Below are 26950 nucleotides of genomic sequence, written 5' to 3' on the forward strand. Positions count from 1 at the left end.
TTCCCGGTTAGGGGTTGCCAGAGTGGAACTCGGGTCCGCTAATGATTGGCAGTAGATTTTTACGTACTGGCTTGCCGGGCCTAACGCACAACCTTAAGCGAAGGAACGCCCATTCACGCATGTTGCCACACAGAAGACGCTCTAACTGAGAACCGAACGGGCAACGTCTAACTGTGAGGCGACAACGCTACCGCAGCACAATGCCGTGCAAGTAAGGCATATATTCGCCATGCTTTAATATTTTAAGACTTGCTCTACAGATAAATACATAAACAGATATAAAAATGCTTGGGGGAGAGGGCGGCAAGTGTAATTTCAACAATTGTTTTATCACATGAGCGATACTTGATACGTAGGATTACAACACAATCAAGCAAAAGTTGCTGGTTGGGTTGATCTGAGCCCGTGGGATACACAGGGGGTTGCAATTATACTAATTGACAATTTGCTTATACTGAGGGTCGATTTGACCTGGTGAAAACAAAATTCCCTGCACTTCAAAAAAAGTAGTGGTTAACTACTGGGGAAAAAAACAGCTCACATAAAAGAACAGGAAGGGAGAGTGTATTGGTAAGCCCTGATAAAAACCCGCGAACACATAAAATACACTCGTGCGCAAGCACGCGAGGGCAAGTGCACGCGCACACGCACACACACACACACACACACACACACACACACACACACACACACACACACACACAATGAAAGCCAAACGTTCGAAAATGATTACATTATGCTACTTTTCCTTTACTGATACCAGAATAGTTAGTCAGAAAGGAAAAGTGTCACACAGTGTTAAGATACTTTTCATACTGATGTTCCTTCTAATGTAAATATGTAATGGCAGTGATAAAAAAATACGTAACTTAGTGCTCATTAAACGCCTAAACGTTTCAAATTAGTTTTGACTTCACTCTTTTAAATCGGACTATTTTGTAATAAACGGACTTGAATGTCCATGAACTGTTGTATTCCCAAACAGAAGTAAATTCTAATTCATAAAGCAATATCCCCATATTACGATATATGATGACTACGGTAGCTTATTTATCGATATATAGCTATAATGAATGTGTAAAGAAAATGTTGCAATTGTTTAGCATGCACAGTGAAAAATTAATGAAGTTGGTTGGATTATGAATTAGGGCTCACATTCACTATGGTGGAGATGGCAGATACCTCCCGACTATACCTGATTCCCAGGGACGTCCTTGATTTAGACACAAATTTTAATCCTGCCCAGCTTAAAACTGATTACCTTTAGAAAAAAAGTTACTGACTTACACTTAAGAAGCAATGACAATAATTAATAAAGTATTACCTGTCTTCATACGTGTCAACTTCTTAGCACAAGAAATCTGGACAAAGCCAAAAGTATTGGGGGGCAAAGGCCCCAAAATAAGAACACATTTTAAATATCGCTCTTGTAAACTTAGGAAGTTGCTAGAGTAAAAGGTGCTATGTTAGCATGCATTTTCTGAAGAATATGAAGTCTGAAACTCAAATGGGTATACCCTCATATGTATGTCATTAATTACTGACTTCAATTTTCAATTATTTGCCAAAAATCTGCAAATTTTATGATGAACAGATCAAAAATATGAGGCAAAGCTCTGGAGATTCTGCGAAAATCTGGACAGTTGAGAGGCACGAACGTCAGAAAAAAAAAAAATATATATATATATATATATATATATATATATATATATATATATATATGCATATATATAGATAGATATATATCCACACTCCCTTAGTTTGTCAACGCCTTAAGTTAATAGTACTAGTATTTTAAAAGTCTCCCTGATTGTCGGTGATTATTTCTGGATTGTCCTTGATTCTGTTGAGTTTTGTCCCTGATTGGTTGAAAGCTATGTCACACGACGGGTGACAAGGGACTTTTGCAGCTGTAACTAAGGGGTCATTATATAGCTATTAAGTAACTATGAAGAGATGCATCATGGTAGCATTGCTTGTCATTCTTTACATCTATTCAGACACGTCTGGCGACTCCTCATGTCTGGGTACATCAGTTTATCATAAATCAAGAAAATGTTCTAAACGCTACTTGTAGTAGTGGACATGATGATATTTTTGATGGTCATGAAGGCGTTGAGATTAAAAAGTATTTAATTTTTGGTAGGTCAGGTGGTGTTTATTCTTGAAACATAAATGAGCTTGCTAGCCTACTTACAAAGCACATGAATGATGTAGTAATTTGGGCTATTCTATGTCTGTAGAATAATTTAAGCCAGATACCAGTTCAACATATTTGCTGAGCTAATTTTCTGCTGGCAGAATGTTGCGTTCTACTCTTGCTGAGCAGTTTCTACCACCCATCAAGAGCGAAAGGAAAGGCAGTGTAACGTCAGAAATGACGTAACTTGGTGTGCCATGGCGTATGCCAGTATATCCAGTTACAGAATTAACACTTCGAACCGTAGACTATTCCTTCTTGTTCTTAAACACCACATCTTCTGGAAATAGTTGTTAGTCATCTGTATATGATACTTTCTAGTCCATTCTATGATAGTATATAATAAGGATATATTTTTTGTTTTTGTTAGAGGTGTGTTTGCACGTTGTCCATTACATCACTTTCCTCGTGGCTATGAGTGACCATTATATTACATTCCTCATGGCTATGACATAAATGAGCCTATACTAGTAAAGATATGAATGCTCAACCAGTGACTCAGGGTAACGCTGCTCAGTCGCATACTTGACAGTCATAAGCCGCACTATCTGTCATGTGTACCTCAAGTTTAAATGTAACCTTTATGACCTGCTATAAGTAATTGCTGAAACACTGGCATGGATACTGTTCAAGTCCTACTGTATACTGTATAGATATAGTGATAAAATTGTTGCCCTCAAATGCACACTGGAACCATAGATTCCACTGCTTTGTCGATGTATTTAGAGGTCTGTTTTGATAATGCATTTAGATATAATTGGGTGCACAATATATTACTCAATAGTATCTTTACAAACAGGACTCTTTGTAATCAGTTATGTAGGTGATCCAATAACTGCTTTTGCCTTATTAAATAAGACAGGCAAATCATCTGACATGTCTTCCTTTTGTGATCTCCATACTGCAATGTTATGAGTGGCAATGTTCTCAGGCCTGCTTCTATGCTGAAATGGTATCAGTTGTGCATCCATGTGATGCATGTCTGTTAAGTGGTTAGATGTGGTTAGATGTTGTAAATACTTTACGCAGAAAGAGAAATACAGCTTATTGCCCAACAAGTCTATAGCCCTGCTAGTCATGGTGTCCTCTCCTGCATTTGTACTCCAGGCTATTGTCTAAAACTGTCAATGATTCAAGTGAAGCATTTTTAGCTGGTTACCAGAAATAGTGCAAATAAATATGCATTTGTTCTTAGTTAATTCTATGTATGCAATAAACCTGTATTTATTATTTCACGTACTTTTGCTAATTATACAGCTGTAAATCACAACTATGATAATACATACATCAGATACAGGACACAGTGTATGGCATGTGCTGAAAAATAAATATAAAGCACCTTAAATTAAATGGATCATGAAATAGTGCACATGACACTTGTCAGACATATTTTGTCTCCTGCATACTCAAGCTAACTGTGACTAACATCATTTTCTGAGATTTAGGTGCAAGCTGTTAAACAATCACTGTCAGCTCATTCACACAGTACATGTACTTGTGTTTTATTTGTTCAAGTTTATGTGAATGTAAAGCACATTTTTCTTTACATCTGCTCAAAACCGTGGCTGTAATAAGAATAATAAAAGCCTTATATGCATTCACCTAAATTGTTATGCAGACTTGCCACACCATATACTTCCATATAATTAAATGACAATAGTTTACCAGGACAGTAAGTTTATTAGCAAAAAATACATATTTTTTCACTAGCCATGCTCACTGGAATTGTATTGTGCATTTTTTAAGTAAAGTATTCAGTACTTTGTTACATGATGTATGTCCTTTGCAGGGTTGTTGCACAATAATTTATGCTAACTAAATGAAGTTAGAATTAGCATCCAAGCTGCAAACAATGAGCTGGTGTGTGTATGTTTACAACACATAATCAGTACCTTTAGTTATAAGAAAATGCAACCTTTTCAGAAATATTTCATTGGGCCTTAACACACTGTTAAGGCTTTCTATTTGTTGGCTTATTTTTTTAAATTACATATCTCTTTATCTGCGTATTTGTGTTTGTCTGACTATGTATGTATGCATGCCTTTATGTATCTCTCTATCTATCTATCTATCTATATATCTATCTATATTCTATATATCTAGCTGCCATATTACCCATTTTAAACAAATAGTAATGAGCACATGAAGTCTGTCAAGCACTACACAAGCAGGACATTCTATATTACATCTCTAAGTATGCAGCTGTTTGTTTTTGCAACTTTATACTAATGTTTTCCGTATGTTCACCATCATAAATAAGGTTATTCAACATATGGTTCAGAATTTCTATGAATCATGCAAGAGGTTCTCCAGTTCGATCCTCGGCTGGGGTGCCTTCTGTGCAGAGTCTGCATGTCCTCCCTGTGCTCCGGTTTCCTCCCACATCCCAAAGACATGCTGTAGGTGGATTGGATACTCTAAATTGGCCCTAGGTATGAATGTGTGTGTGTGTGTGTGTGTGTGTGTGTGTGTGTGTGTGTGTGTGTGTGTGTGTGTGTGTGTGTGTGTGTGTGTGTGTGTGAGTGTTTGTGTGTGTGTGTGTGCCTTCCATGGAAGGTTGGGTACCGGGCTGGCAACTTGACACTGTAAAACTCTATTGCCAATCATGAGCGGACAAGTGATCCGCTGTGGCGACCCTTACCCAGGAAAAGCCAAAAGAAGAAGAAGTGTACAGAATCTGCCAGCTATTTTCATCCACAGTTTCAATGGTATCAATGATATCAGCTGAAGATGTTTAAGACTGTGTAAACTATGCTTTAAATATAAAATATTTTAATTTATCATTATGCATAAACACTTAAATATATGTGATATTATTTTGTTTTACTCAGAATTTAAAAAAAATGTTAGGTAATGCTATTCCATTTGCTTCTTTTAAATGTTTGCCCTAACTCATTTGCCTTATTGTAGAGGAAAGACTGACAACTATTCTGCTAACCTTACCACAAGTGTAACTTGAGACAATGTGCCTGGCATTAAAGTAATGCTTGCACTCAGTTGAAATTTCACAATGTGATAGTCATGTAAAACATGTGAACCCCTTATAGTCTGAGGATCTAATGGTTAAACATTTTGCTACAAAAGACCTCCGGAGTTTAAAAATCATATGATTAAAAAGAACAATGAAAACTGCATGCTGTATTTATACAAGCATAGTAGAATCCATGTTACATGCACAGTGCATTGTAATACTTGCACACAGCTCTACCCTTCCAGTCTGCCATCCATGTTTTTTACTTGTGTGAGTGCAAGCATTACAATGTCAGTGCTTCAGTAAAATATGCACCTGCACTGTTCTACCTCCTTTCCAGGTCTGCCTCCCTGCTACACTATGATTTAATTTTCAAATTTTAACCATATAGTCATTGGCCTGATTAATACCAGTGTGCATATTCTCTTTGATGCAGTTTATAACAATCCTGTAGTTGTTGTTTGTGGTTCTAAAGGGGGTCTGTTGAAGTATTAATAATCTTCTATGATATCAAAATAATAACAGCTTTTAGAAGTCTGTTTTTGATGTGCAGATTCCCAGTTTATAAACACACATACAAACACACACACACACACACACACACACACACACACACATATATATATATATATATATGTGTGTGTGTGTGTGTGTGTGTGTGTGTGTGTGTGTGTGTGTGTGTGTGTGTGTATGGCATGCTGTTTATTAAAGGAATTATCATGCCGCATCCCAACAAAAAGTTCATTATGTTAAGAAATTGAGCAACCTTTACCTAATACCTGGAATTGCTTATCTAACAGCCTGTTGGTTAGCACATTAAACAGCACCACACTATTGGTTTTGCCTCATCTTTCTGTATGACCACCATGGTTTTGAAATTTGTATTTTGGTTATTTAGCTAGGCTGCATCCTATATAATCTGGCATATGTTTCACTTTTAAAGCATTTCAGTTTGTAAACATATGTTGAGACATTTTCAGAAATATTAACTTCCCAAAGGCTAGTAATTTAAAACTGTATGATAGTTTTCTTGGTTATGTATTCTAATAATATAGTCAATAGGTGTAACTTAAAGGGTTCATAATGTCATCTCAGTGTTGATTTTTTTAGGCATTTTAGCTCTTGATTGCATATATTTTGGTTTCTTATGTGACTGAAAGCCAAGATTTTGTTACACTATTTCCGATTACCGTAGAGGTGGTGATAGTAGTAGCTACACCTGCAGCTACATAAAACTGTGATGACCTTAAGCCAGTGCTAATCATCCACATTCAAGTAACACACTTGAGGAGATACATTGTGTGTGTGTGTGTGTGTGTGTGTGTGTGTGTGAAACAATATAGTTTGCTACACTTTTAAACTTTTACATACATATGCATGAAGGTTTGCTGTATCAAAATAATTATTTTCAATATATGACTCATCAGTTACGATGATGGTAGTACCATAAAATATCTTGCTACCTACTAAACAGTTGTATGAACTCAAAGGAGAAGCTAGCCCAGAAGTTATGTATTGCTATGATGTAAAAGTTATGTACTAATGGCAAGTTAATACAGTCCATCATGTGCTTCTACAATATACACTTTCTGCCTTAATTTTAAGGATATAACTCTAATAATGTCTTGCTAATTGTTATCCTTATAAGTAATATTGTCTCCTTTTCTGAACAGCAACATTGCAGTGATCATTGTGTTTTCACCACTGTACTAATTGTTTAAGCAACATATGTTCTGAAAGTACTTTATATTTTGTAATGGTAATTTTCCAGTCCACAGATTTATGTTTATGCTCACATTTTTGTTTGCAGTTTTTAGAGTTGCTTTTCATAAAAGAAAAACAAAAACAATAATTATCATTAGGTTTTAGGGTATGGCCTTTGGAGAGCTTTTTTGTTATTGCTTGTTAAACATTATTTTTTCCCTACTTAATTAAACCTGTGAAATTGCAGATTGATTTGTTATGCCTGTAGCCCTTCTCAAAGATAACAAGCCAGACATTGGGAAAAAATGAAAAACATGGAGAAAGCATTATGTCGAAGCTGAGATCAGGAATTTAAATAAACAACCATGTTGTGATCCTTATATAAATGAAGAGGAGATAACAACTTACTTGATAGTGCCTCATCAAATTTGATAATTGCAAAAAAAATTAAGCTATTTTGTTTTATAACTTCTCTTTCATTTGATAAACTTAAGTGAGTTTATTTAAAGGCTGCTTGATAAGGGAAATTACTCATATAATCCCAGTCAGAGGACTTTCCCAAACTAAATGTTAATTCCCCACGTTGCTCTTCCCACAACTCCAACAAGTCAATAAGTTCAATGACCTCTTTGAAAAATAATTTTAAATGTGACCATTGTGTTGAGCTACCACTTTCAGTGAAATGAAGAAATACTTGCCTGGCCATCTTAAATTGCTCTCCTGTCTTAGAGACTATCTTTCCTTGCTTTTCTGTGCATTTTCTGCTATTTGTGTATCTCTGATATCCACTGAAGTCAGAGAAAACCATTCCCTGTACACATCACCTACATGTCTCTTTCTAATGACCTCCATTGGTAACCCGTTATTTATTTTGTACCCTGCATGTGCAGGGAGTCAAAGCAGCTCTTCATCATATGAAATGTTTGCAAAAAATGTCAAAACAATTACCAGCTAGTAACCTGTAGCAATCTTATTGTTAAAGGAAAGACTCTTATGTCTTCTTACCTATGTGTTTGCATGTATCTTACATAACTAATCTCAAATCTTCCAGGATTTTGTAAACATCAGGCTTTATCTATTCACTGTGTCTCAAAACTTCTTACAGTCTCTGTACTTCACATTCTAAAACAAACAATAAATTTCCTAGAATGACTGACTCAAACTTCCTTTTTCAACAGTTGACATTTTATGTAGCCATACACAGCCATCCTCTGTCTAACTCCACTCAAACTTTTATTCTTCTATTCTTTAGCTTAAGATAACACTCAAGAAAAGCAGATGACATGATTTATTAAACTGCATCCACATACACCCACATTCTTTTTTGGAAACAATACATTATGCTTAATCAAATAAAACTGTGAGCCATTCATTGTAACTTTACCAAATGACAAGTAGAATATGGAAGTGAAAGCTACTCCACAAGCTGGAGCAATTTGAGAGGGATCAACATTATGACTACAAAATACCTGCAGAAAAGAGAAAGGAGATACCTTCCCACAATGCACTTTATCTCTCATCATCTTAGTTGTCCATATAGAGTTAATGTTCTGCTGTCATCTAATCAAATCACAAAACTCTAAGCATCAGTCTATGGAGCAGCAAGTGTAAGGAAGATGAAATATGCAGTGTTGGTGAAAAGAGATTGTAATGGTTTGCCCACACTCAGAACAAATCCAACAACCCCTTCAGTTCTGCACCAGTCACCATCAAGAGGGTATGAGATCCTCCCATTCTCAAGGTCATTACAATTAACTAAAACAGAGGCTGGTTGGTTACAGCTTCTGCAGAGCTTTCACAGAGGTCAAAGAAAGAGGTATGACCAAGCATACTCTTTGTATTCAACCAAGTTCATCTGTCTTGAATATCTGTGAGAAACATTATGGATTAGTGTAGTTAGGATAGGTCTATGGCTGTGACAACTATCTATCTGTACCATATCATTTACAAAACTTGCTTGTAGTTAAGTTTCCTTATTAAAAATAATGTGTATATATAGTTATGTCAGAGGTGATAGTTGAAAGAGGTGTGTCCATATTAAGGGTATGGGACAACATTTAAACTACTGTGAAGTGATGTAGCAACACTGTGGGAGTATTAGTACAGAGCTGAAAATTCTAACTGCACTCATGGATTATTTGGTTGATTTCTCTTAAAAACATTTAATTATATGCGCTATTTGCAAAGATATGATGATAAATTCACAGCAGAAGCTATGAGAAGATTATATTTTGCATGTACAATAGATTTAAATGTGAGAAAAGTCTTTTAGTTGATTTTCTGACATTTTTCTTGTAAGATTCTTTTAAACTACACTGGACTGTAGAAAAGTTATGTACTGGTATAGCAATTACTGTACTTGAGGGATGCTGATGATATTACTGGGGCATTTTGTGGAATTATTCTGCATTTATTGTACCTATGCAATTAGGTCATGTGTTTAAAAAATATTCCAACAAAAACAATGTAAAAAAACACATAATGACATAATGTACTTTTAAGATGCAAAAATAGCATTTCCTGAAGGTCAACATTGGGAAGCATGTCTTGTTGGTAATTGTCTGGTGTCTGACACGGTGAGCTGCATTAATCCAAAGGTATGAGCTAGAATGAATATGAAAGAAGAAGTAAAACAACGTCTTGGTAGTGATGAAGATGGACATGACTTCCACGATTAAGGGCAACATTATCATGCTTTCTCAATTACAATGGCATTCTGACAGCAGTTATAATGCTAAAGAATGTAACTAAAACTGAAGTTGCTTCTGATGTAATACTGCTTAATACATATACACAAATGAATTAACTATATATATATATATATATATATATATATATATATATATATATATATATATATGTATATAAACAGTAAAACGTTTACAAAAACTAGCAATCAAAGAAAGGAAACGAGAATCAGAACTGTTTTGCTGTTTTCTAAATACAAGCAAAAGGGCTGTAACAGATGTATGTGATAGAAAGGATGCGTTTTAAAGAATGCAGTCCTTGGACGAAGAGAGTCTGTCATTTGGAATTGTTTGCAAACATGCAGCTTTTTAAGGTACAGTATGACTGCTTCCTGTTGTAAGTTGTATGGCCATTTATCCGTAAGGGTTTGAGGCTAGAAGTCTTGTTTACCAGGAAGTCGCTGACAGATATATATATATATATATATATATATATATATATATATATATATATATATATATATATATATATATATTAAAATGTGGTATTACTGCACACTCTTTAAGTATCCAGATGTTTACATCACTTTAGTAATAGTCATCCAAAATGCAGTGGGGCCCAGGAAGAAACAAACCACAAAGTTAATTATTTTCAATTCTCCTTCATTATAAAGTGCAATACTCATTTCATTAAAGTTTGAGAATCTGTTCCATTGCAATAAGGTCGTGCTTCACGTGAAGCAGTTTTCATGCCATACTCACGGGTATAACTTTAATGAAAAAATGGTCATTTCAAATTTAAACTCTTACTATTACAGTGACTGTTACAGAACTCATACCTATGTAGTTGAATTCTTTGAATATATAACACTTGGGGTATTGCCTTTATGTAACGTAGTGCTTATTTCAGAAAGACTGCGAGATATGTGTACTGGTCGCCTCAGAAGCATAAACATATACATCATTTTGAGTCTTAAAAAATCCATGTTCAACACAATTTCACATTGCAAGGGTCTGTCTCACAATTACTGTTAAGAATTTTTAACTGATACCCATTCAAATTATGCTGAATCATACTAATGCAACAAACATTTGAATAAATATTAAGTAACTGATTTAACTGTGAGTTTCCTAGTGAGCACTGTTAGCATGTGTTCCACATGTTGACCATTTATCCACATTATAAGAGGCAATGCTCCACATTTTGGAAACAGAATGTTGAAAGCTACTCTCAGCAGTAACCAAAGGAAATGTGACCCACATGCCATGCACTTTGAAATCGTCTTCAGTCATCAGAGCTGGTTATTGTCATCTACAATAGTCAATATTCTTGTGCAAATGAGTAACAGTGTGCATTGGGAGTATCTAATGTGTTCGCAAAAGTGGTAATAATAACTGATTATCATCAGCTGTAACTTAAACTTTAAAACGTTGCCAGCGGTAGCCGGGTAGGAAACACATCCTACAGGTGATTTGGGATGTGTTGCTGGTAGCATTTGCTCCATTTTCACGATGATGAGCAACTCATTCGTGAGATGCTCTTAGTTGTCTCAGCTGTGTGCGGACCATTTTCCCCGAAATTGTTTTCTCAGGTAAGTTTTAAAACTTACTGAAGTGTGTTGTATCGGTTATTCGAGTATTTATCGGGTTTTGCAGCTGTGGAAGAACAAAAGTTTCATCAAAAAATCATACATGCATTTCAGTTAAACGCTTAATGCAGGATTGCGGAAGGATTTAGTGACAGTTAACCGTTGTGGGTTATATTAACTACAATGGAAATTCCAAACAAGTGATGGGCTACTTTAAGATATAAGGGATATAAAAATGCCAATGCTTTCGTGCAAAGTGCATCAGCGTACCCCATCCAAGCCTCCAAGCTATTCCTAAAAACTCTAAACAGACAGCTTTACCTGAGTTATGCAGCTGTTAGGCATGTGATTATTACTATATTATTTCACGTCTTTCATTTTATCATTACGCATTTTCCCCCATTTGTTTCAGTTTAAATCGTTCATTTTGTAGTCTTAAATTAATTTCCATACTGTTAAGCAGGGTAAATAAAACGTGCCTAAGATGGTGTTGTTGCTATGGAAACCGAGGGATGCAACACAGTTGTGCAGCAATAATGCCATCATATACTCACTCAGTCGTGCTATACAAGTGAACAAAACTGTCACTACCAAGACATAACACAGTTCAGCACTGCACGCATGCGCAGCAGCATAGCCTTAATGCCAAAATGCCAGTTGACCACAGTCATGAAATGACAAATTGTCTTTACCACACAGAGAAGTATCGGTTCAGTGTTTAATTATTATTATTATTATTATTATTATTATTATTATCATCATCATCAATGTTGCTGCTAACATTCTTATTATATTAAGGTTTGTTTGGTGAAGGCTTCATAATTTCATTGTCGTTTGTACTGACAAATATACAATATTTTATTCTGCATTGAAAAACATTTTACTTGTGCTGTTTTATCTTAGTTTCATCTTGACAGTTTGTGATACAAATTATGCAAAAATGCAGAGTTTTTGATTTGTTGTAACTCCTTATATTACTGACCCCATCGTCTTTGTAGAACAGAATTAAAATGAGTTGTTCGGATAGCTGATATATATTATCTAATAATTGCGCGCACACACACAAACACTCGTCGTAATAAAGAAAACTCTTCTGAATACAGGTTCTCTGATCAGCAATCACATTTTCAGTTATGATGATTTGGGGATTAATTTATTTCTGCCTAAAGTTACATTTATATTAATAAAGAAGCCCTAGCAATCTGATAAGAACGCCTTTTTTGCAAATATCAAAGATTACTGGAGTTATCTGCACAGTAAACAAAGTGACCGTAACATTCCTATATGAAAAACAAAACAAACATTCTGTCACTGTGCTGCTGGTCTTGATACCTTAAGTTTTACTAATTACATTGCAGTCGGCGTTGAGGAAAGCGTAATGTGTACTGTCACAAATAAACATTATATGTTTAAGGCAAACGTCATGTTTTACTTTGTCACTCAGAAAAGCTTAACGTTGTGCTCTTTGCGGAACAGTAAGAAGCAAATAAGATGATGTTGACATGAAAGGCAGCGCCAAAAAGTGCAGATGTTGAGCCCAGACTAACACCCCAGACTTGGAGACACTATGCACCCTGTGTACAAGGAGCACACACCATATGAAGTCACATCTTACAAGACAACTCTGCGCCTGTAAGTCTGTTAAATATTTGGAATTCCTAAATGTCACTCGAGGCGCATAAAAAACATGCACCCTGGTGTGTGTGTGTGTGGGGGGGGGGGGGGGGTACCGGCCACTGCTAACTCAAAGAAAGTTCTGACTCATTACGAAGCACATAACAGAAGTCAAAGTTAATTAAGGTCATTGCATTTTCAGGTATTTATTTGTAAGGTGACAACTACTTTTTAAACGTGCGTTCGAGTGTGTGTGTGTGTGTGTGTGTGTGTGTGTGTGTGTGTGTGTGTGTGTGTGCGTGTGTGTCATACATCTCAACTGCTTGCTTCCAGAAGCATGAGCAAATTGAGAAATAATCAGGGACAGTCAGGAATACTTTTCAAAGCACCGGCACTGTTAACTTCAGAAGTCAACATAATAAGAGAATGTGAATTAAAGTGTATTTTATTAATGAAAAAAGTTTATAATTCGTATTACTATTAATATTTATTAAGTGCAGTCCAAAAAAATGTTCCTAAAACTGACATTTTAAGAGGCATTAATAGGGACGGGGCAAAATTTTCAGCCAAAATGAGGAACGTCCCTGAAAATCATGGTCAGGAAATGCGTGGTGTGTGTGTGTGTGTGTGTGTGTGTGTGTGTGTGTGTGTGAGAGAGAGAGAGAGAGAGAGAGAGAGAGAGAATTAGGGGGGAGGGAGAGTTTTAAAGTCAACTCGGGTAGAAAATGTTCCTTTGGGGGGAGCACAGCACCCACATGTCTATTGAAGGGCGCTGATCCGAAAAGGCCGAGGGAACAAATAGAAATCGATTTAAAGTGACGCTCATGTCTGTCCTATTCATGCCGTTCAGAAACCAATTCCTTCTTAAGCAATGTCTATCATAGTAGGAATTCCTTGAATCCCAACCACTACAGAAAGAGATTAATTTCTAATACAATGAGCAATACATTATGTTTAAACTGCAATGATTACTTGAACTGCTGAAACAGTAATGGTAATTTCAAATGGGATGGGGCTCTTCTGAGTCTTTGTGTACCGTGAAGGAAAGCTTTAAAACTCGGATCTCAGTTTGGTGTGTGGGTGTGTCTGCGATTTGTGGAGATTTACATATGGAGTATATAGTGTGGACGACAAATTACATTAATCCAAGACTTTAGAAATATACGCATTGTCTTTTTAAATGTTCAGTACATGTGTACACTTGTCTTTTTTTCAGTTACAAAAAAGTGGAAACTAATGAAATGAGAACACATGTTTTAGGTGATGTCAAAAAAAGAAAGAAAAAAAGTGTTGCTTTCTTACCAGTTTCAGAAGTGCGGCAAATAATCTTGAAACTCTCTTGAAATATTTGCATTTGGCTTCTCATTGTGCTCCTTAGATCATACTAATAAATAATATTTTTTCTAGACAAATTTATGAAGTTCTTACATTACATTCTGCTTTCATACAAAGCAACATACTAGACACCTGGTACCCATGTTCACTATCTCCACATTTAGGCCTCTTTTTGAAGAAAATTGTGTACTTTAAACGTAGATCATATATCGCATGTCTTGTATGCATTACAGATATGAGTATGGAAAAAGACACTCTTTTAACGCCGTTCTTACGTTGACTAGTCTTCATTTCATACCTGTTATATGTTTAAGTCTATACATGATTCTAGTGTCGCTCTACAAATGCACTTTATCCATAGAAAATGTTCTGGTCGCCATAAAACTATGAGATCTTCATCGAAAATGCTGTCTGGAAGAAAACTCCATGTATTTTTTTAAGGCTGGAACAAGGGCGACAAGCCCCCTCATCCCCACCCACTCGCGCTCAAGCAATGCTCCCAGCATGCACACACTCGCAAGCGCACATGCCCCCACACACACACACACACACAAACACAAACACACACACAGTTTGTTAAATGCAACTAACTCCAAGGTCGCTGAACTTTAGAGAAAGTTGTATTGATAGACAACAGCAGTGTGGTTCATATTCTCCTTTGCCACTTTCACCTGAGCATTGGAACACGTTTTCTTCCAGTAATTGCACATGTTCTGGGAGAAACTTGTATTTTACAAGAAACAACTATTCCACGAACAAGTAAATTGTATGCTTGACGAACGTCCTTAAATAAAATGCTATGGTCATTTGATGTTCACATACGCAATGTCGTGTGATTTTAATGCAGCTGAATATATGTATTTTTATACTATATTTTGCAACATGAAACTATGATTGAAATAGGATACCTTATCGACTCTTGTGAATCTCCTGATAAAGTACAACACTGCCAAAAGCAGGAATTACAATAGTATGCTGGGTTGTTTGAAAATAAGAAATCGGCAAAAACATGCTAAAAAGAGCAATGGAACATTTATTTAAAGACTTCACAGTTTGTTGATGCTTGTTTCCAAGTTCTTGAGTACTAGGTATGTGGTGCTTTTTTCCTGCCCAGACGTGAGGTGGAGAGAGGAAAATTGCTTGCCCAGGGTTTGTGGATTTTCTTAAAGGCGCGGCTAAAATTCCTTTGCAGCAGCAGCTATCATAACAGCTCCTTGGAAGCCCCGTTCTTTAATTTGATAGTGGTCAGAGTTTGACTGCAGCAGAAACTCGCAGTCTTTCAATTTACTTTGGTCAAGAACATTAAATTTTCGCATTTGCTTCAACACCTACAGTTTGCCTTTGTATCGGTCTGCACACACTCTTGCATAAACACTGTTACGCGAGTCTCTGTAATTGTGAAATACCCACACTGCACTTGCGACAACACGCTTGTTTCACCTGCCTCTGTAAACGCTGGTTTAATCGTTCTCCAGCTCCAAGGCTCACTAAACTGCACAACTCACTGTGGCTGAAGATGCAAGCCATTTGGGATACCGAAGAGAGAAAATATATGCTTGGTACGTAAGTGATATGTGTGTGTGTGTGTGTGTGTGTGTGTGTGTGTGTGTGTGTGTGTGTGTGTGTGTGTGTATGTGTGTGTGTGATATATAAAGATAGACAGATAACGCGTCTGTCTTGTCATGTCTGTCTGTCTCACATTTTAATGTGTGCGCCTCCAGTTTGCAAAGCTCGTTTATACACAGCCCTGAGAGAGTGATCCAGTTTGTAGAATTTGAAGTAATTGATTCCATATTTAACATAATGTGATGCTTGATTTTATCTTATAAGGCAAAGAAAGTGTATATGTACGTGTTTCCTTTCTGTTTTAATAATTGAAATGCTTGTTTACAAAATGTACCAAATGGTCATAGACAAATGCTGCCAGTTTAACACGAGGTAGAAAACTTGCCTGTGACACGGTGCTAGATCCAACATCTATTACCGTTTGTGTGTGTTCGCGCACGCTTACACACACACACACACACACACACACACACACACACACATACGTTCTTTCCATAATTTCCATTTTATTAATGTTTTTTGCTTGACCTGAATCTGTGACTGGAAACACACAACTCTTGACAACGAATGATTAAGTTATTGCAGCTGGTAAGCATGCATACTTACCTTTAGTACTGAGAGGACGTTTTATCCAAGGATGGTGCACTGTAATCTTTATTTGCTGAATAGGAAAGAACGTACCAGAGTTGAAACAAAAAGTGTTCTGGGAATCACAGCCCTTAAAGTAGTTGATTCCAGGTCATAAATAATACAAAACCAAAGCAGCCCCTAGGTCCAATGGGATTCGTCTTTGAAACGTCATAGTTCTGTCTAATTCTGGAAGCATAACCGGGCTAATTAACCAAAAATCCTTGAGAGTTAATTATATTTAAACATACAAAAGTTTCCTTCTAAAGAAAATCCGCGAGCCTTGAGCCAGTCGTTTTCCTTTAAGAATGTCATTTTCCACAGTGAGGGTTGACTGATGCCGATCAGCGTCTTACACTAGGGGGCAGCCGGGCACTATTCTAGCTTGCCCAGACAATGGCAAATTTCTGCTCAGAACGGCATATGCTATGATTTACAACTTCATTTTTTTCAAAAGACCCACCATGACATCCCCCGGTAATGCTGAAACCACCATAAGCCATGGGTTTAACGCTACACCGACTACAAGGACACAAAAGAAGCCATTTCCTCCGGTCACTGTCCTTGATTGGAATAAAACAGATACATTAAAATGTTCTTGCACTCATTAAGGTTGTTCAGTATGAAAATAAAGTGTGCATGTGTGTGAGGGAGGTTGGTCCGAAGTGCGTTAAACTAAAAAACAGCTTTCTGTGAATGAAAGAAACCTGATTTAGGTAACACGACCGCGCGTGTTCACACACACATACACAGGCAAGCATATATAGCTCTTACAATATTGAAGTCTGTGCCCCTATATATTTGTCTCAGAAAACGCAAGCATTCCATGCTAATTTTCAAAATTTACATACGTTATTTGCACGCTTGTCTTATCGCATACACAACGCATTATTCTTGTTATAATGTGTGTGTCTGTGTACTGCCAGAAATGACTAACAAAATAACATAATCAATATTAGGGATAACGTACCAACTCTTGTCATATGCACCATGGCCTGGGAAGATGCTTCAGTTTTCTAAATTGGAGAATGTGTGTACATTCTCACTGACATTTCATTGCCATTTTCTGTTATGTGGATAAACTCTTCTGGCATTTCATTCCTTTAATATTCTGATTTCCAGAGGCAGTTTATAGTGCAAAATATCATAACCTACAATATATATAGAATAAAAAAATATAAACACTTGTTACATAACACAGTTATCAGTTTATTTATTGACTGAATGATTCATTTAGTAAAATATTGATTTTAATTATAAGTTGTGGTGATACCAGTACTGTTAACTCAAAAGGTAGCTCTTCATCCCTGCATGTACATGTTCTGCATTTGTAGACTAGTTTTAACAAATTCACTGTATCTTAATTATAAAATAAGAATTTATTGCAGTGTTTACCAAGATAAAAGTGTCTCTCACTTTACGTTTAATGCGGGTTGGCCAGTAAATGTATCAAAAGGCTAAGTTCTAAAATTACGATTGTTAATTAGGGTATATTTAACTTTGAAAGGCAGACACATATAAAATGATTATTACATAACTTTGTTTTGCTTAAGATATGCCTTTCCTCCTGTTTGGAGTGTGTGTGTGTGTGTGTGTGTGTGTGTGTGTGTGTGTGTGTGTGTGTGTTGCACATAAGATAAGCTCGTGTGCAACATTGTACCTGTATATCTTTTAGTTTTCAGATGCCATGATTACTATGACTAACCGTAATTTTAGCGTGTCTGTATGTTTAGTAGACTTTATAAAAATAGAGCACTTTTAGGTGAAAATAATTTGTTTCTTTCACTTGCTTATACTGGGGAATGGACAATGTTTCGCTGCTTTTAGATGATCAAAAAACAAAAAGAAGCAAACAAATAAAAAAGAGGCTTAAACAGAAAGTCATATAGGCACAAATGGTGTCACGATGTCTAATGTTGAATATATGTTCTAATCTCTGTATGTAAAATCCATGGCTTCGATTTTTGGTACTTTTTTACCGTCAGACAGATAAAGGAAGCAGTTACACCTTTCATACTATTGACTATTCAATAGATGTTCTCTTACCTAAGTATTTGTGTCTTATAGCATTAATTCATTTATACCTAGAAGTATAAAATCATGCTTAAGCACCATGTTCGTATTTTCCGTCCATGTAGTTATCTGTATGCACAGTATTTATATATTTTAAAAGTGTATAGCTACAAGGGTACACACAAACTCTTCCAAAGGTTTTATTTTGTTGTTAGTGTGAGTGCTGGTGATGTTCATTACGAGTCAATAGAGTATTAAGTTCTAGGCTGTGTGTACCAAGAAGTTATGCATTTATAGAAGATGTATTGGACTTCTAAACCATTCAATTAAGTTTAAGATTTCTTGCTCTTTTCAGACTAGTAGAAAATACCTACGTGTGTATTACGTTTCTTAACTGTTGTGCTGGTTTTTGTATGCGCTGCTCAAAATAACAATCCAGGGAGCACTAAAATATTTAGTGTCCTACTCATGAATCCAATGAGTGTTTCTATTAAGCGAGCAATAAGTTTACTCTATATTTATATAAAGTATCTGGTTACAATTACTATTGCACCTGATTATGTTATTGGTGATCAAGATTGCCTAATAAATATCAGCCTAGAATTAAACTTAAATTATATGAGATGTATTTGCACCTGAACACTCATTCAAGATATCCTCTATAATAATATATCTACGCTACAATCCAAAGATTACAGATGCCAGACAGCACTTTCACAGAAAGGTTGTAAGGTATGGCCGGCTGCAAACACAACTGCCTACTCTGTACAGTATTTAACCAACAGGGTTGATTTCACTATATACAATAGTTGCCTGTCGGAATCCAGTAATCCAATAGCTAAAACAGACATTTTTTCACGATTAAGACTGTAAAAACTAAGGCAGATTCTAATCCATAAGCTTTGTTGTATTACTTTTTTTGCCTCGATGATTCAGTTCAGAGTATTAAATCTGATCAAAGCTAGAAGTTGAAATGTTTAACTACTATCATGATTTGATTATTTCATATTTGGATCAATGGTAGGTTTACTGTCCCGCACAAGACGAAATAAAGTATAGCTGGGACAGAAAGCATTCCCAATGGAACAAAACATCATCCTGTCTGCTTGCAAAGGGTAAAGTCTATATGGAAAATTGCTATTATTTAACAGGTGTTACTTGTATTATTACTATTGTAAATTTTGTCTATCCTCTTCTGCATCCCAGTAGTCAAAATCATCACTATTTCGCTCTTAGAAGCTCTACGCTGCCTTGGTTGACAGCAAAAATGGTTCTCTAGGACCAGGAGGTTTCCTTAGACACTGGAAACATTACCACAAGCTTCGCGGTCCAATAGGGTTGAAGGGGCGGGCTGGGAGCTTTGACCAGTCACACACAGCCACTTTCCTTTTAAGGCAGAGCGTTGCCATGGTAACGTGTGCTAAGTTGCAGCAGTCGTGTCAAAGTTCACTATATAGAGAGCTCAGTGAGCTGATCAGAGAGAAACCACTCTGCCAGCCCGCTCCTGCAAATCGCATTCACTTCCTAACCCCCCTTTTTAGCATATTTGATCACTTTGATTCTCTGTTCTTTCCCTTTTATTATCCACGTCGCATGAAGGAGGTTCTATAGGTTGTGATCTTCTTTTTTTTTTTCATTATCTGTGCTGCCGGAGAGTTGCCGCTTTATATGCATCTGAGCCTGTCCAACCGCAAGAAGAAGGAGCAGCAAGAATTTAACAGTTGATGGTTTCCCCGGACTTCTGAACTACAGGAGATCGGCCGCTCCCTGCTCTCCAAGAAGTCTGCCGTTGTCATTGTAATCTTTAACCTTTTACTCCTTCTTACATTTGATGGGTTTCCTGAATGGCTGACTGTGAGCTGCCCTGGACCTGGCCCCCAGACACTCGTCTTTTCTTCAAGTATTCTACAGCATACCAGGTTTAGAATTCGTAAAAGCTTTTTTTTCTTCTGCTTGCCGAACATTCGACTGCTCCTGATTTACTTTGATATTTTTGTTTTGTCGTTTGTCTGTTTGTTTGTTTGTTTGAAAAAAATCTGCTGGCCGAACCAAAACAAAGAAGAAAGGGGAGTACGAAGTTCGTAAACGCTGTCCAATAGATATGGCAATGGTAGTTGGTGCGTGGCGAGACCCTCACGACGATGTGGCTGCGGCTCAGGGAACTCAGCCTTCGCAAGCCCCACCAGGACCACAGACCGGGGCCCCTCACACACCCCAGACGCCAGGACAAGGCGGTCCCCCTACAACTCCTGCCCAGTCTAACCAGACAAACCAGCCCAACCAGCAAAGCCAAGCGGACAAGCAACAGCACATTGAATGTGTGGTGTGTGGGGACAAGTCTAGTGGTAAACATTACGGCCAGTTTACCTGCGAGGGCTGCAAGAGTTTCTTCAAAAGAAGTGTTAGAAGGAATTTGACTTACACTTGTCGTGCCAATAGGAACTGTCCCATAGACCAACACCACCGCAATCAGTGTCAGTACTGCCGCCTCAAAAAATGCCTCAAGGTTGGCATGAGACGGGAAGGTATTTGGATTTCTTTGTTTACTTTTTTAGTGGCTAAGGTTAATGCAGTTTAAACCATCACTATTTAGAAATACAATTATTTTTGGCAGGAAAACTGTCCTAACATGTTTCACGTGTAATAAAATTTGAAGTTCATGTGTGAAGCTTGAGCATTATTGGTGGCTTGCGAAACTATTTTCAAGTCTATCGTAGATGCAGTGTGTGTGTGGTTTGTGAGTACAGACGTAATTTATTTTCCAACACTTTCTGGTCAGCACTTTGCTGCAATGTAGCAACGGTAAAGTACTTCGTTTTTATCTTGCAAAGAAATTGTCAGTATGCAGATTAACATAGCAGTCCCAGTCAGAGATAGCCAACTGTCATTCGAGAGCCAACATAAAGGCCTCCGGCTTTCAAGTCGGCCTCCGTGTTGTGACATTAAAAGTAAAATCCGATCTGCTGCTGCAAGCTCAAGTAAGCAAGCCTGCTTATTGTACAGTGTTGTTTTGTAAGTAGGTTAAGGTTTAACTGCAGCTCACACGATTTTCTTCGAGCTTTCAAAGCAAACATGCATGTATTATTACTGCAGCTCAAAAGGTTGATGGGTCAATTTTTAATGGAACAGTAATACGAAAAAAAGGTGTGCATAACAACATGTTACTTGTTTCTATAGATAGTGTACATTTAATAATCACATCCTAGTTAAAATAAAATATTTTTTGTCCACTAGACATATGAACAGATAAATGTATGTAATAAGAAGAGATACAGTTTGTTGCCAACATCTCTACAGCAATGCTGTGTTTAGAAATAAATACTTAAAGATATGTAGCTTTACCGGTTTACTAATCTAAAATGTACCTGCGTGATGAAACTGGAATGTAGTTTGGAGTGCTTCTTTCACATATGTGGGCAGTTAGTTCTCAGACAAGTGAATTCTGAAAACGTTTAATGTAATTGTATTTTACTCTGGAAATTAATATTACTATGATGCTGGGCAACTAGGGAGTTACTCATGTATAATGCCATTTGTACTGTCTTTTGAAAGTTTAAGCTACACAAAAATGTTATTCGTGCTTCTATTTTCAGATATTAATATTTATAGTATCTTCTCTATTTACTGCAGCCGTCCAGAGGGGCAGGATGCCACCCACACAGCCAACACACGGCCAGTTTGCGTTGACAAACGGGGATCCTCTCAACTGCCATTCCTATCTGTCTGGATATATCTCACTACTTCTGAGAGCTGAACCTTACCCGACTTCTCGCTTTGGCAGCCAGTGTATGCAGCCCAACAATATAATGGGGATCGAAAACATTTGTGAACTAGCTGCAAGGATGCTTTTCAGTGCAGTGGAGTGGGCCCGGAATATTCCATTCTTTCCAGACCTGCAGATCACAGACCAGGTGGCACTCCTGCGGCTGACCTGGAGCGAATTATTTGTGCTCAATGCTGCTCAGTGTTCCATGCCCCTCCATGTAGCCCCTCTCCTGGCTGCTGCTGGCCTCCATGCTTCACCCATGTCAGCGGATCGAGTGGTGGCATTCATGGACCACATACGTATATTTCAAGAACAAGTAGAGAAGTTGAAGGCACTGCACGTCGACTCTGCAGAGTACAGCTGCTTAAAGGCTATAGTATTGTTTACTTCAGGTAAGCAAACAAAATTAGCTCCCAAACACAACGAAAACCGTAAATGTTGAATTGTTTAGCAAAGTCTTTTAATATTAAAATAATATTTTTTGTAAATTCTGCTGAAGTTATATATGCTTTGGTGAATAATATAGCTTGTATTTACAAGATATGAAATGTAATGTGTGTGTGTAGCAGAGAGAGAGGAAGAACAAACGAACGAAAGAAATACAAATATATTTGCTAATGCCGTATTGTATTAATGGAAGTGTGTGACTATCAGGTCCAGAATGGCAACGTGACCTCAAATTGAATCAGCAATGCTCTACTTTCCTGCCAGAGAACACATGTGCGTCAGGATCTATGCAAAATGCATGGGCTAAAAAGTTTAGAAAATAATGGTATGAGTAACTTCTGCAGGTTTTATAGTTTCGTAAATAAAACATTGTAGTAGTTGCCTGTTTTCTAATGTATTCTATACAGATATAAAAGTCATATGTACCAGTATAAATAGGAGATACTACTATGCAGCTTCCCTATTTGCAAAAAAAAAAAAAAAAAAAAACACTTATTTACATAGCATGCACACGTGTTTAAGGAATGCGTAAGAGAAATATGTGCAAATTGAATGTTAATCCTTTGGTATTTGCATTAAAATACAACTAAGATACTTCTTTGAACAATAACCCCCCTCTCGATTTGCGGAAGGCATGTCGCAGCTAATAAAAACAAGTTTGCTTAATATATTTTTTACTGTGTCATGACTGGTGGAACCTTTTCTGTTAAGGTTCCACTAAAACAAGCTTTACAAATACGTATCACTCTACATTTTAAGAAATAAATAGAATAGGTTCGTCTTACCTCTATCGCACCATACTGTGCTACATACGTCTACTATTACTACTAATAAAAAAAAACTTAATGCCACCAGACATGCATTTTGATACAGTAATCACTGTAACTGTAAGATGCACGTTATTTTAGAGGCATTCTAAATAAGCAATGTTTAAAACTTATTTAAAGAAAAGAAGCATCCCATCTATTTTACCAGGTGCGTGCATTATTTATGTCAGTTATGTCACTTTCATCAACCACTAATAGTTGACACAGAATGCTGCAGTCACAACTAATACTCTGAAGGGGGGGGGGGGTGAGGACGCTTAGTAACAATGCAAATATATGAATGATTGCCGAACATATATCATGCCCTGTCAGACGTATGGTCTATATTTTAGCTTGGTGTGTGTGTATGGGAGGGGACCAGTATGTACACTTCTCCATATATACCTGCTTATGTTTGGGAGGGGTATGTTCCAAAGAACAACACAATTGTCATTTTTGTCAGATCTAGTTTGTGTCAGTGTGATATGTGCAGCAGATCCACTTTCTGGCACCTTTCCAGGACTTAGGGCATGACCTGTACTTCTTTTGACATCAAATTATATTACATCACATATCCAGGCTCACTATGTCCCTACAGCTTAGGTGTATGTATATTTAGAAGGGATGTCGGGAATAGAACGTAAGTAATCACAAAGCCATGTTTGAATGAAAATGTCTGTTTTGCCGAGGTATTTCAATTATTCTTGCTATATAGCATTTGGCAGGAATAGTCTGTTGATTATTTAATTGTTAAGACTGAAGTCAGCCTACGGTTGAAGAAGTCTTAAATCTTTTAACTTTCGATAGCTCAGTGCAGCATTTCCACTTTAAGTGTAGCTGCATTTTATTTTGACAGTTACATATAACAACTGACTGCTTCTGTTTTAAGTGAGCTGTGCTAGCATACCGTATTGGAATGTAAACCTTTGAATGGCATGTGAACAGAAGACTATAATGGCATTTGACAACCTGTTTTCATACATCAGATAAGAGTGTCAAATAATATTTTTTTTCTTACTGCATGTTTTAGGGCATTGCAATATGGGCATAATATGTAAGACACAGTAGGGAAGGTCAATTCATGTCGACTATGCTCTCTTAACCACTGGGTATCATGTCTACAGCGGTGTATTTTTACTTGAAAACCGAAGTACTGAGCAGGGGGTTCAAAGGCCTTATTGTAAGTGGTAAACAGATAGCATGGATTCGGAATTTAGAAGGAAATGAGAAGAAAACACACACACACACACACACACACACACACACACACACACACACACTAAAACATACCAAAAATACCACTACAGGCTACATTCAAGTCTTTTGGAAATATACATCTGTAAACGCCTCTAAAAAAGGCGGCTACAGGCTTTCTTGTACAGTTAGACTACATTTTCCAGCCTGACTTGCAAAGTTTGAAAACCACTGGGTTGCCTTCGAATGTCTTAGTGTAAGCAAAGGAAACACATAATCGATTAACGGTAAGGAAATGGGAGAGAAAAAGAGATGGTGGAAGAAATAAGGAGTTGACATAAAACCCAACTCTAATAAGTATGTTGAAAATCACACACGCAGGCTCATACACACTTCTCTCTCTCTCTTTCTTTCTCTCTCCTTCTGTATACACACACACACACACACACACACACACACACACACACACAGAAACAACACCCAGTGGGCATTAATAATACAGAGTCAACTTGTTTGCTGACAATGATCACTGCCCATTGTGACACATTCAAGCATCTTTTCTAACAGCCATATTTTTATCTACTTTTCATCTAGATGCCTGCGGCCTCTCTGATGTAGCCCATGTGGAAAGTTTGCAGGAAAAATCGCAATGTGCTTTGGAAGAGTATGTAAGGAGTCAATACCCCAACCAACCTACGCGCTTTGGAAAGCTATTACTTCGTCTCCCCTCCCTTCGCACGGTCTCCTCTTCTGTCATAGAACAATTATTTTTCGTACGTTTGGTAGGTAAAACTCCAATAGAAACCCTCATAAGGGATATGTTACTTTCTGGAAGCAGCTTTAACTGGCCGTATATGTCAATCCAATAAACACAAAACAAAATGAATAACAAAATGAGGGTAAAGAAAGGAAGCAAAGACGCTGAGGTCTTGGTTGTTAATTTCCTTCTGCTAAAGGAGGACGCAACTCTGTTACAAGTTTACTTTTGGAAGAGTGAAAGGGAGCTTTTTAAAGGACTGAATTTAAGAAGTAAGACTTTCAAAGAACTTTTACAGAATGCATTAGAAACTCATGTGTCGTTCTGAACAACTTGCTACTTATTATTATTATTATTATTATTATTAATATTTTTTGTAAAAAGGAAATCTAGTCTTTTTATTTTATTTTTTTTTTATTTTTTATTTTTGAAAGCTTTTGAAAATATCGATAAAAGTGCATTTAATGGAAATGTGGAAAATAGCAGTCAGAAAAGTAAGTTTCCCCAAAACATTATAAAGTGTCCTGTGTCTATGTATCTATAGTTGTTTTTTTGTACTTTTCTGGTTCCAAACCAGTTTATTCTGTGATTCTATAATAATTTTTGATATAAAGTTGATTCATTAAATAAAATGTGTATCATGTAAAATATATGTTCTACAAGAATTAAAACTGAATCCACTAAAAGCTGATAGTAAAAATGAACAGAAAAAGAAAGAAACTTTCACAGAAGGCAGTAGTGGAAGTGCACTTACAGGTGATGACCAATGATTTTTATTGGAGGGTGGGTGGTAGATAGATATTAAACAACAGACCTCTAACAAGCCAGATACAGTTTACCCATTAACTGCTCTTATGGAAAACAAATCACTGAAAATGAGAAAGACACCCTAGTCATTGTGGTTGCACACAACTGAATCTCAGATAAGTCACATTAACAAAATATGGCATATGTGTAATTATACATTTCTTTTTAATTAGTTCTTGTTGCAGCGCTAGGAAGATCCTATAGTTGCTGTGTATTCCATCCCACATGTATATTATTATTATTACTATTATTTTTATATTTGCCCTTACAAATGCCAATTAAATCAGCATGACAAATATCAGTGTTTGGCACTTATAGATAAAGTGACTGATTCAGTATCTTAGAGTTTACAGTCTTGTGTTAAAAACTGAAGTTTTTTTTTCTTTATTTTTTAAGTGCAACATTTCTGTATACTGTAAAAAGTTATAAATGAGTTGTTTGGTCAAGTTATTGTGTGTTATATTCCAAGGAATATTGGAAGTATTCTGAAATTAAAATAATATTTGATATCTGAATCTCACTTGGTTGTCAAAATGTCTCTTAATTGAAGGCTAATTCAAAATACTGCCAGAGTTTGCAGTGATGTTAGTTTATCATTCACTGGCTTGTTTAGTTATCAAGGCAATGTGATAAAATAATTCAACATTCAACAGTTTAGTAGCTTAATTTGGGGGAGGGGCTGGTATCCATTGTACTTCATTTACTTAAGAGGCCTTATAGCAATTCCCTAAGTCTCTATATTCAAATAGTACATGTGATGAAGGGGGGGGGGGTTGCAATTCTCAGCCATGCCCACGTTTGTAGCACAATACATGTCAATGCTTTTCAAAGAGGCACTTAGCTCTTCGAATGTTCACGCAAAATTAT

General features: G+C 36.7%; 1 protein-coding gene and 1 long non-coding RNA gene across 6 annotated transcripts in view; one reads left to right on the top strand and one right to left on the bottom strand.

The window, feature by feature from the left end:
* Positions 1-16592, bottom strand: part of LOC122807247 — a 304108-nt gene extending 287516 nt beyond the window's left edge. Inside the window, exon 1 of the long non-coding RNA XR_006365607.1 lies at positions 16273-16592. This is a non-coding gene — a long non-coding RNA (uncharacterized LOC122807247). The remainder of the gene's footprint in view (positions 1-16272) is intronic.
* NR2F2 (nuclear receptor subfamily 2 group F member 2) lies at positions 15168-26603 on the top strand. 5 transcript variants are annotated; one of them, XM_044078335.1, is made up of 4 exons: positions 15168-15659; positions 20369-20831; positions 21916-22464; positions 25114-26603. In XM_044078335.1, exons 2-4 carry the CDS (start codon positions 20408-20410, stop codon positions 25386-25388), a joined length of 1248 nt encoding a protein of 415 aa, XP_043934270.1. In that variant the 5' UTR covers positions 15168-15659; positions 20369-20407; the 3' UTR covers positions 25389-26603. The 5 variants fall into 5 exon arrangements, with proteins under 5 accessions (XP_043934270.1, XP_043934271.1, XP_043934269.1 ...); XM_044078331.1 differs by lacking the exon at positions 15168-15659 and adding an exon at positions 19749-20225; XM_044078333.1 differs by lacking the exon at positions 15168-15659 and adding an exon at positions 19752-20225 and having other exon boundaries at positions 21937-22464.
* The last annotated feature ends 347 nt before the right edge of the window (positions 26604-26950 follow it).

Source organism: Protopterus annectens, chromosome 7.part0 (assembly GCF_019279795.1).
Source record: "Protopterus annectens isolate FY-2018-M chromosome 7.part0, PAN1.0, whole genome shotgun sequence".
NCBI classification, from domain to species: Eukaryota; Metazoa; Chordata; order Ceratodontiformes; family Protopteridae; genus Protopterus; species Protopterus annectens.

Bases quoted from the DNA above. Each gene is read 5' to 3' on its own strand.
- NR2F2 (XM_044078331.1), top strand. From the start codon at position 20,151: ATGGCTGACTGTGAGCTGCCCTGGACCTGGCCCCCAGACACTCGTCTT. The intron at 20,226-20,368 runs GTTTAGAATTCG...AAAACAAAGAAG, and splicing joins AGTATTCTACAGCATACCAG to AAAGGGGAGTACGAAGTTCG. The intron at 20,832-21,915 runs GTATTTGGATTT...TAATATTTATAG, and splicing joins GGTTGGCATGAGACGGGAAG to TATCTTCTCTATTTACTGCA.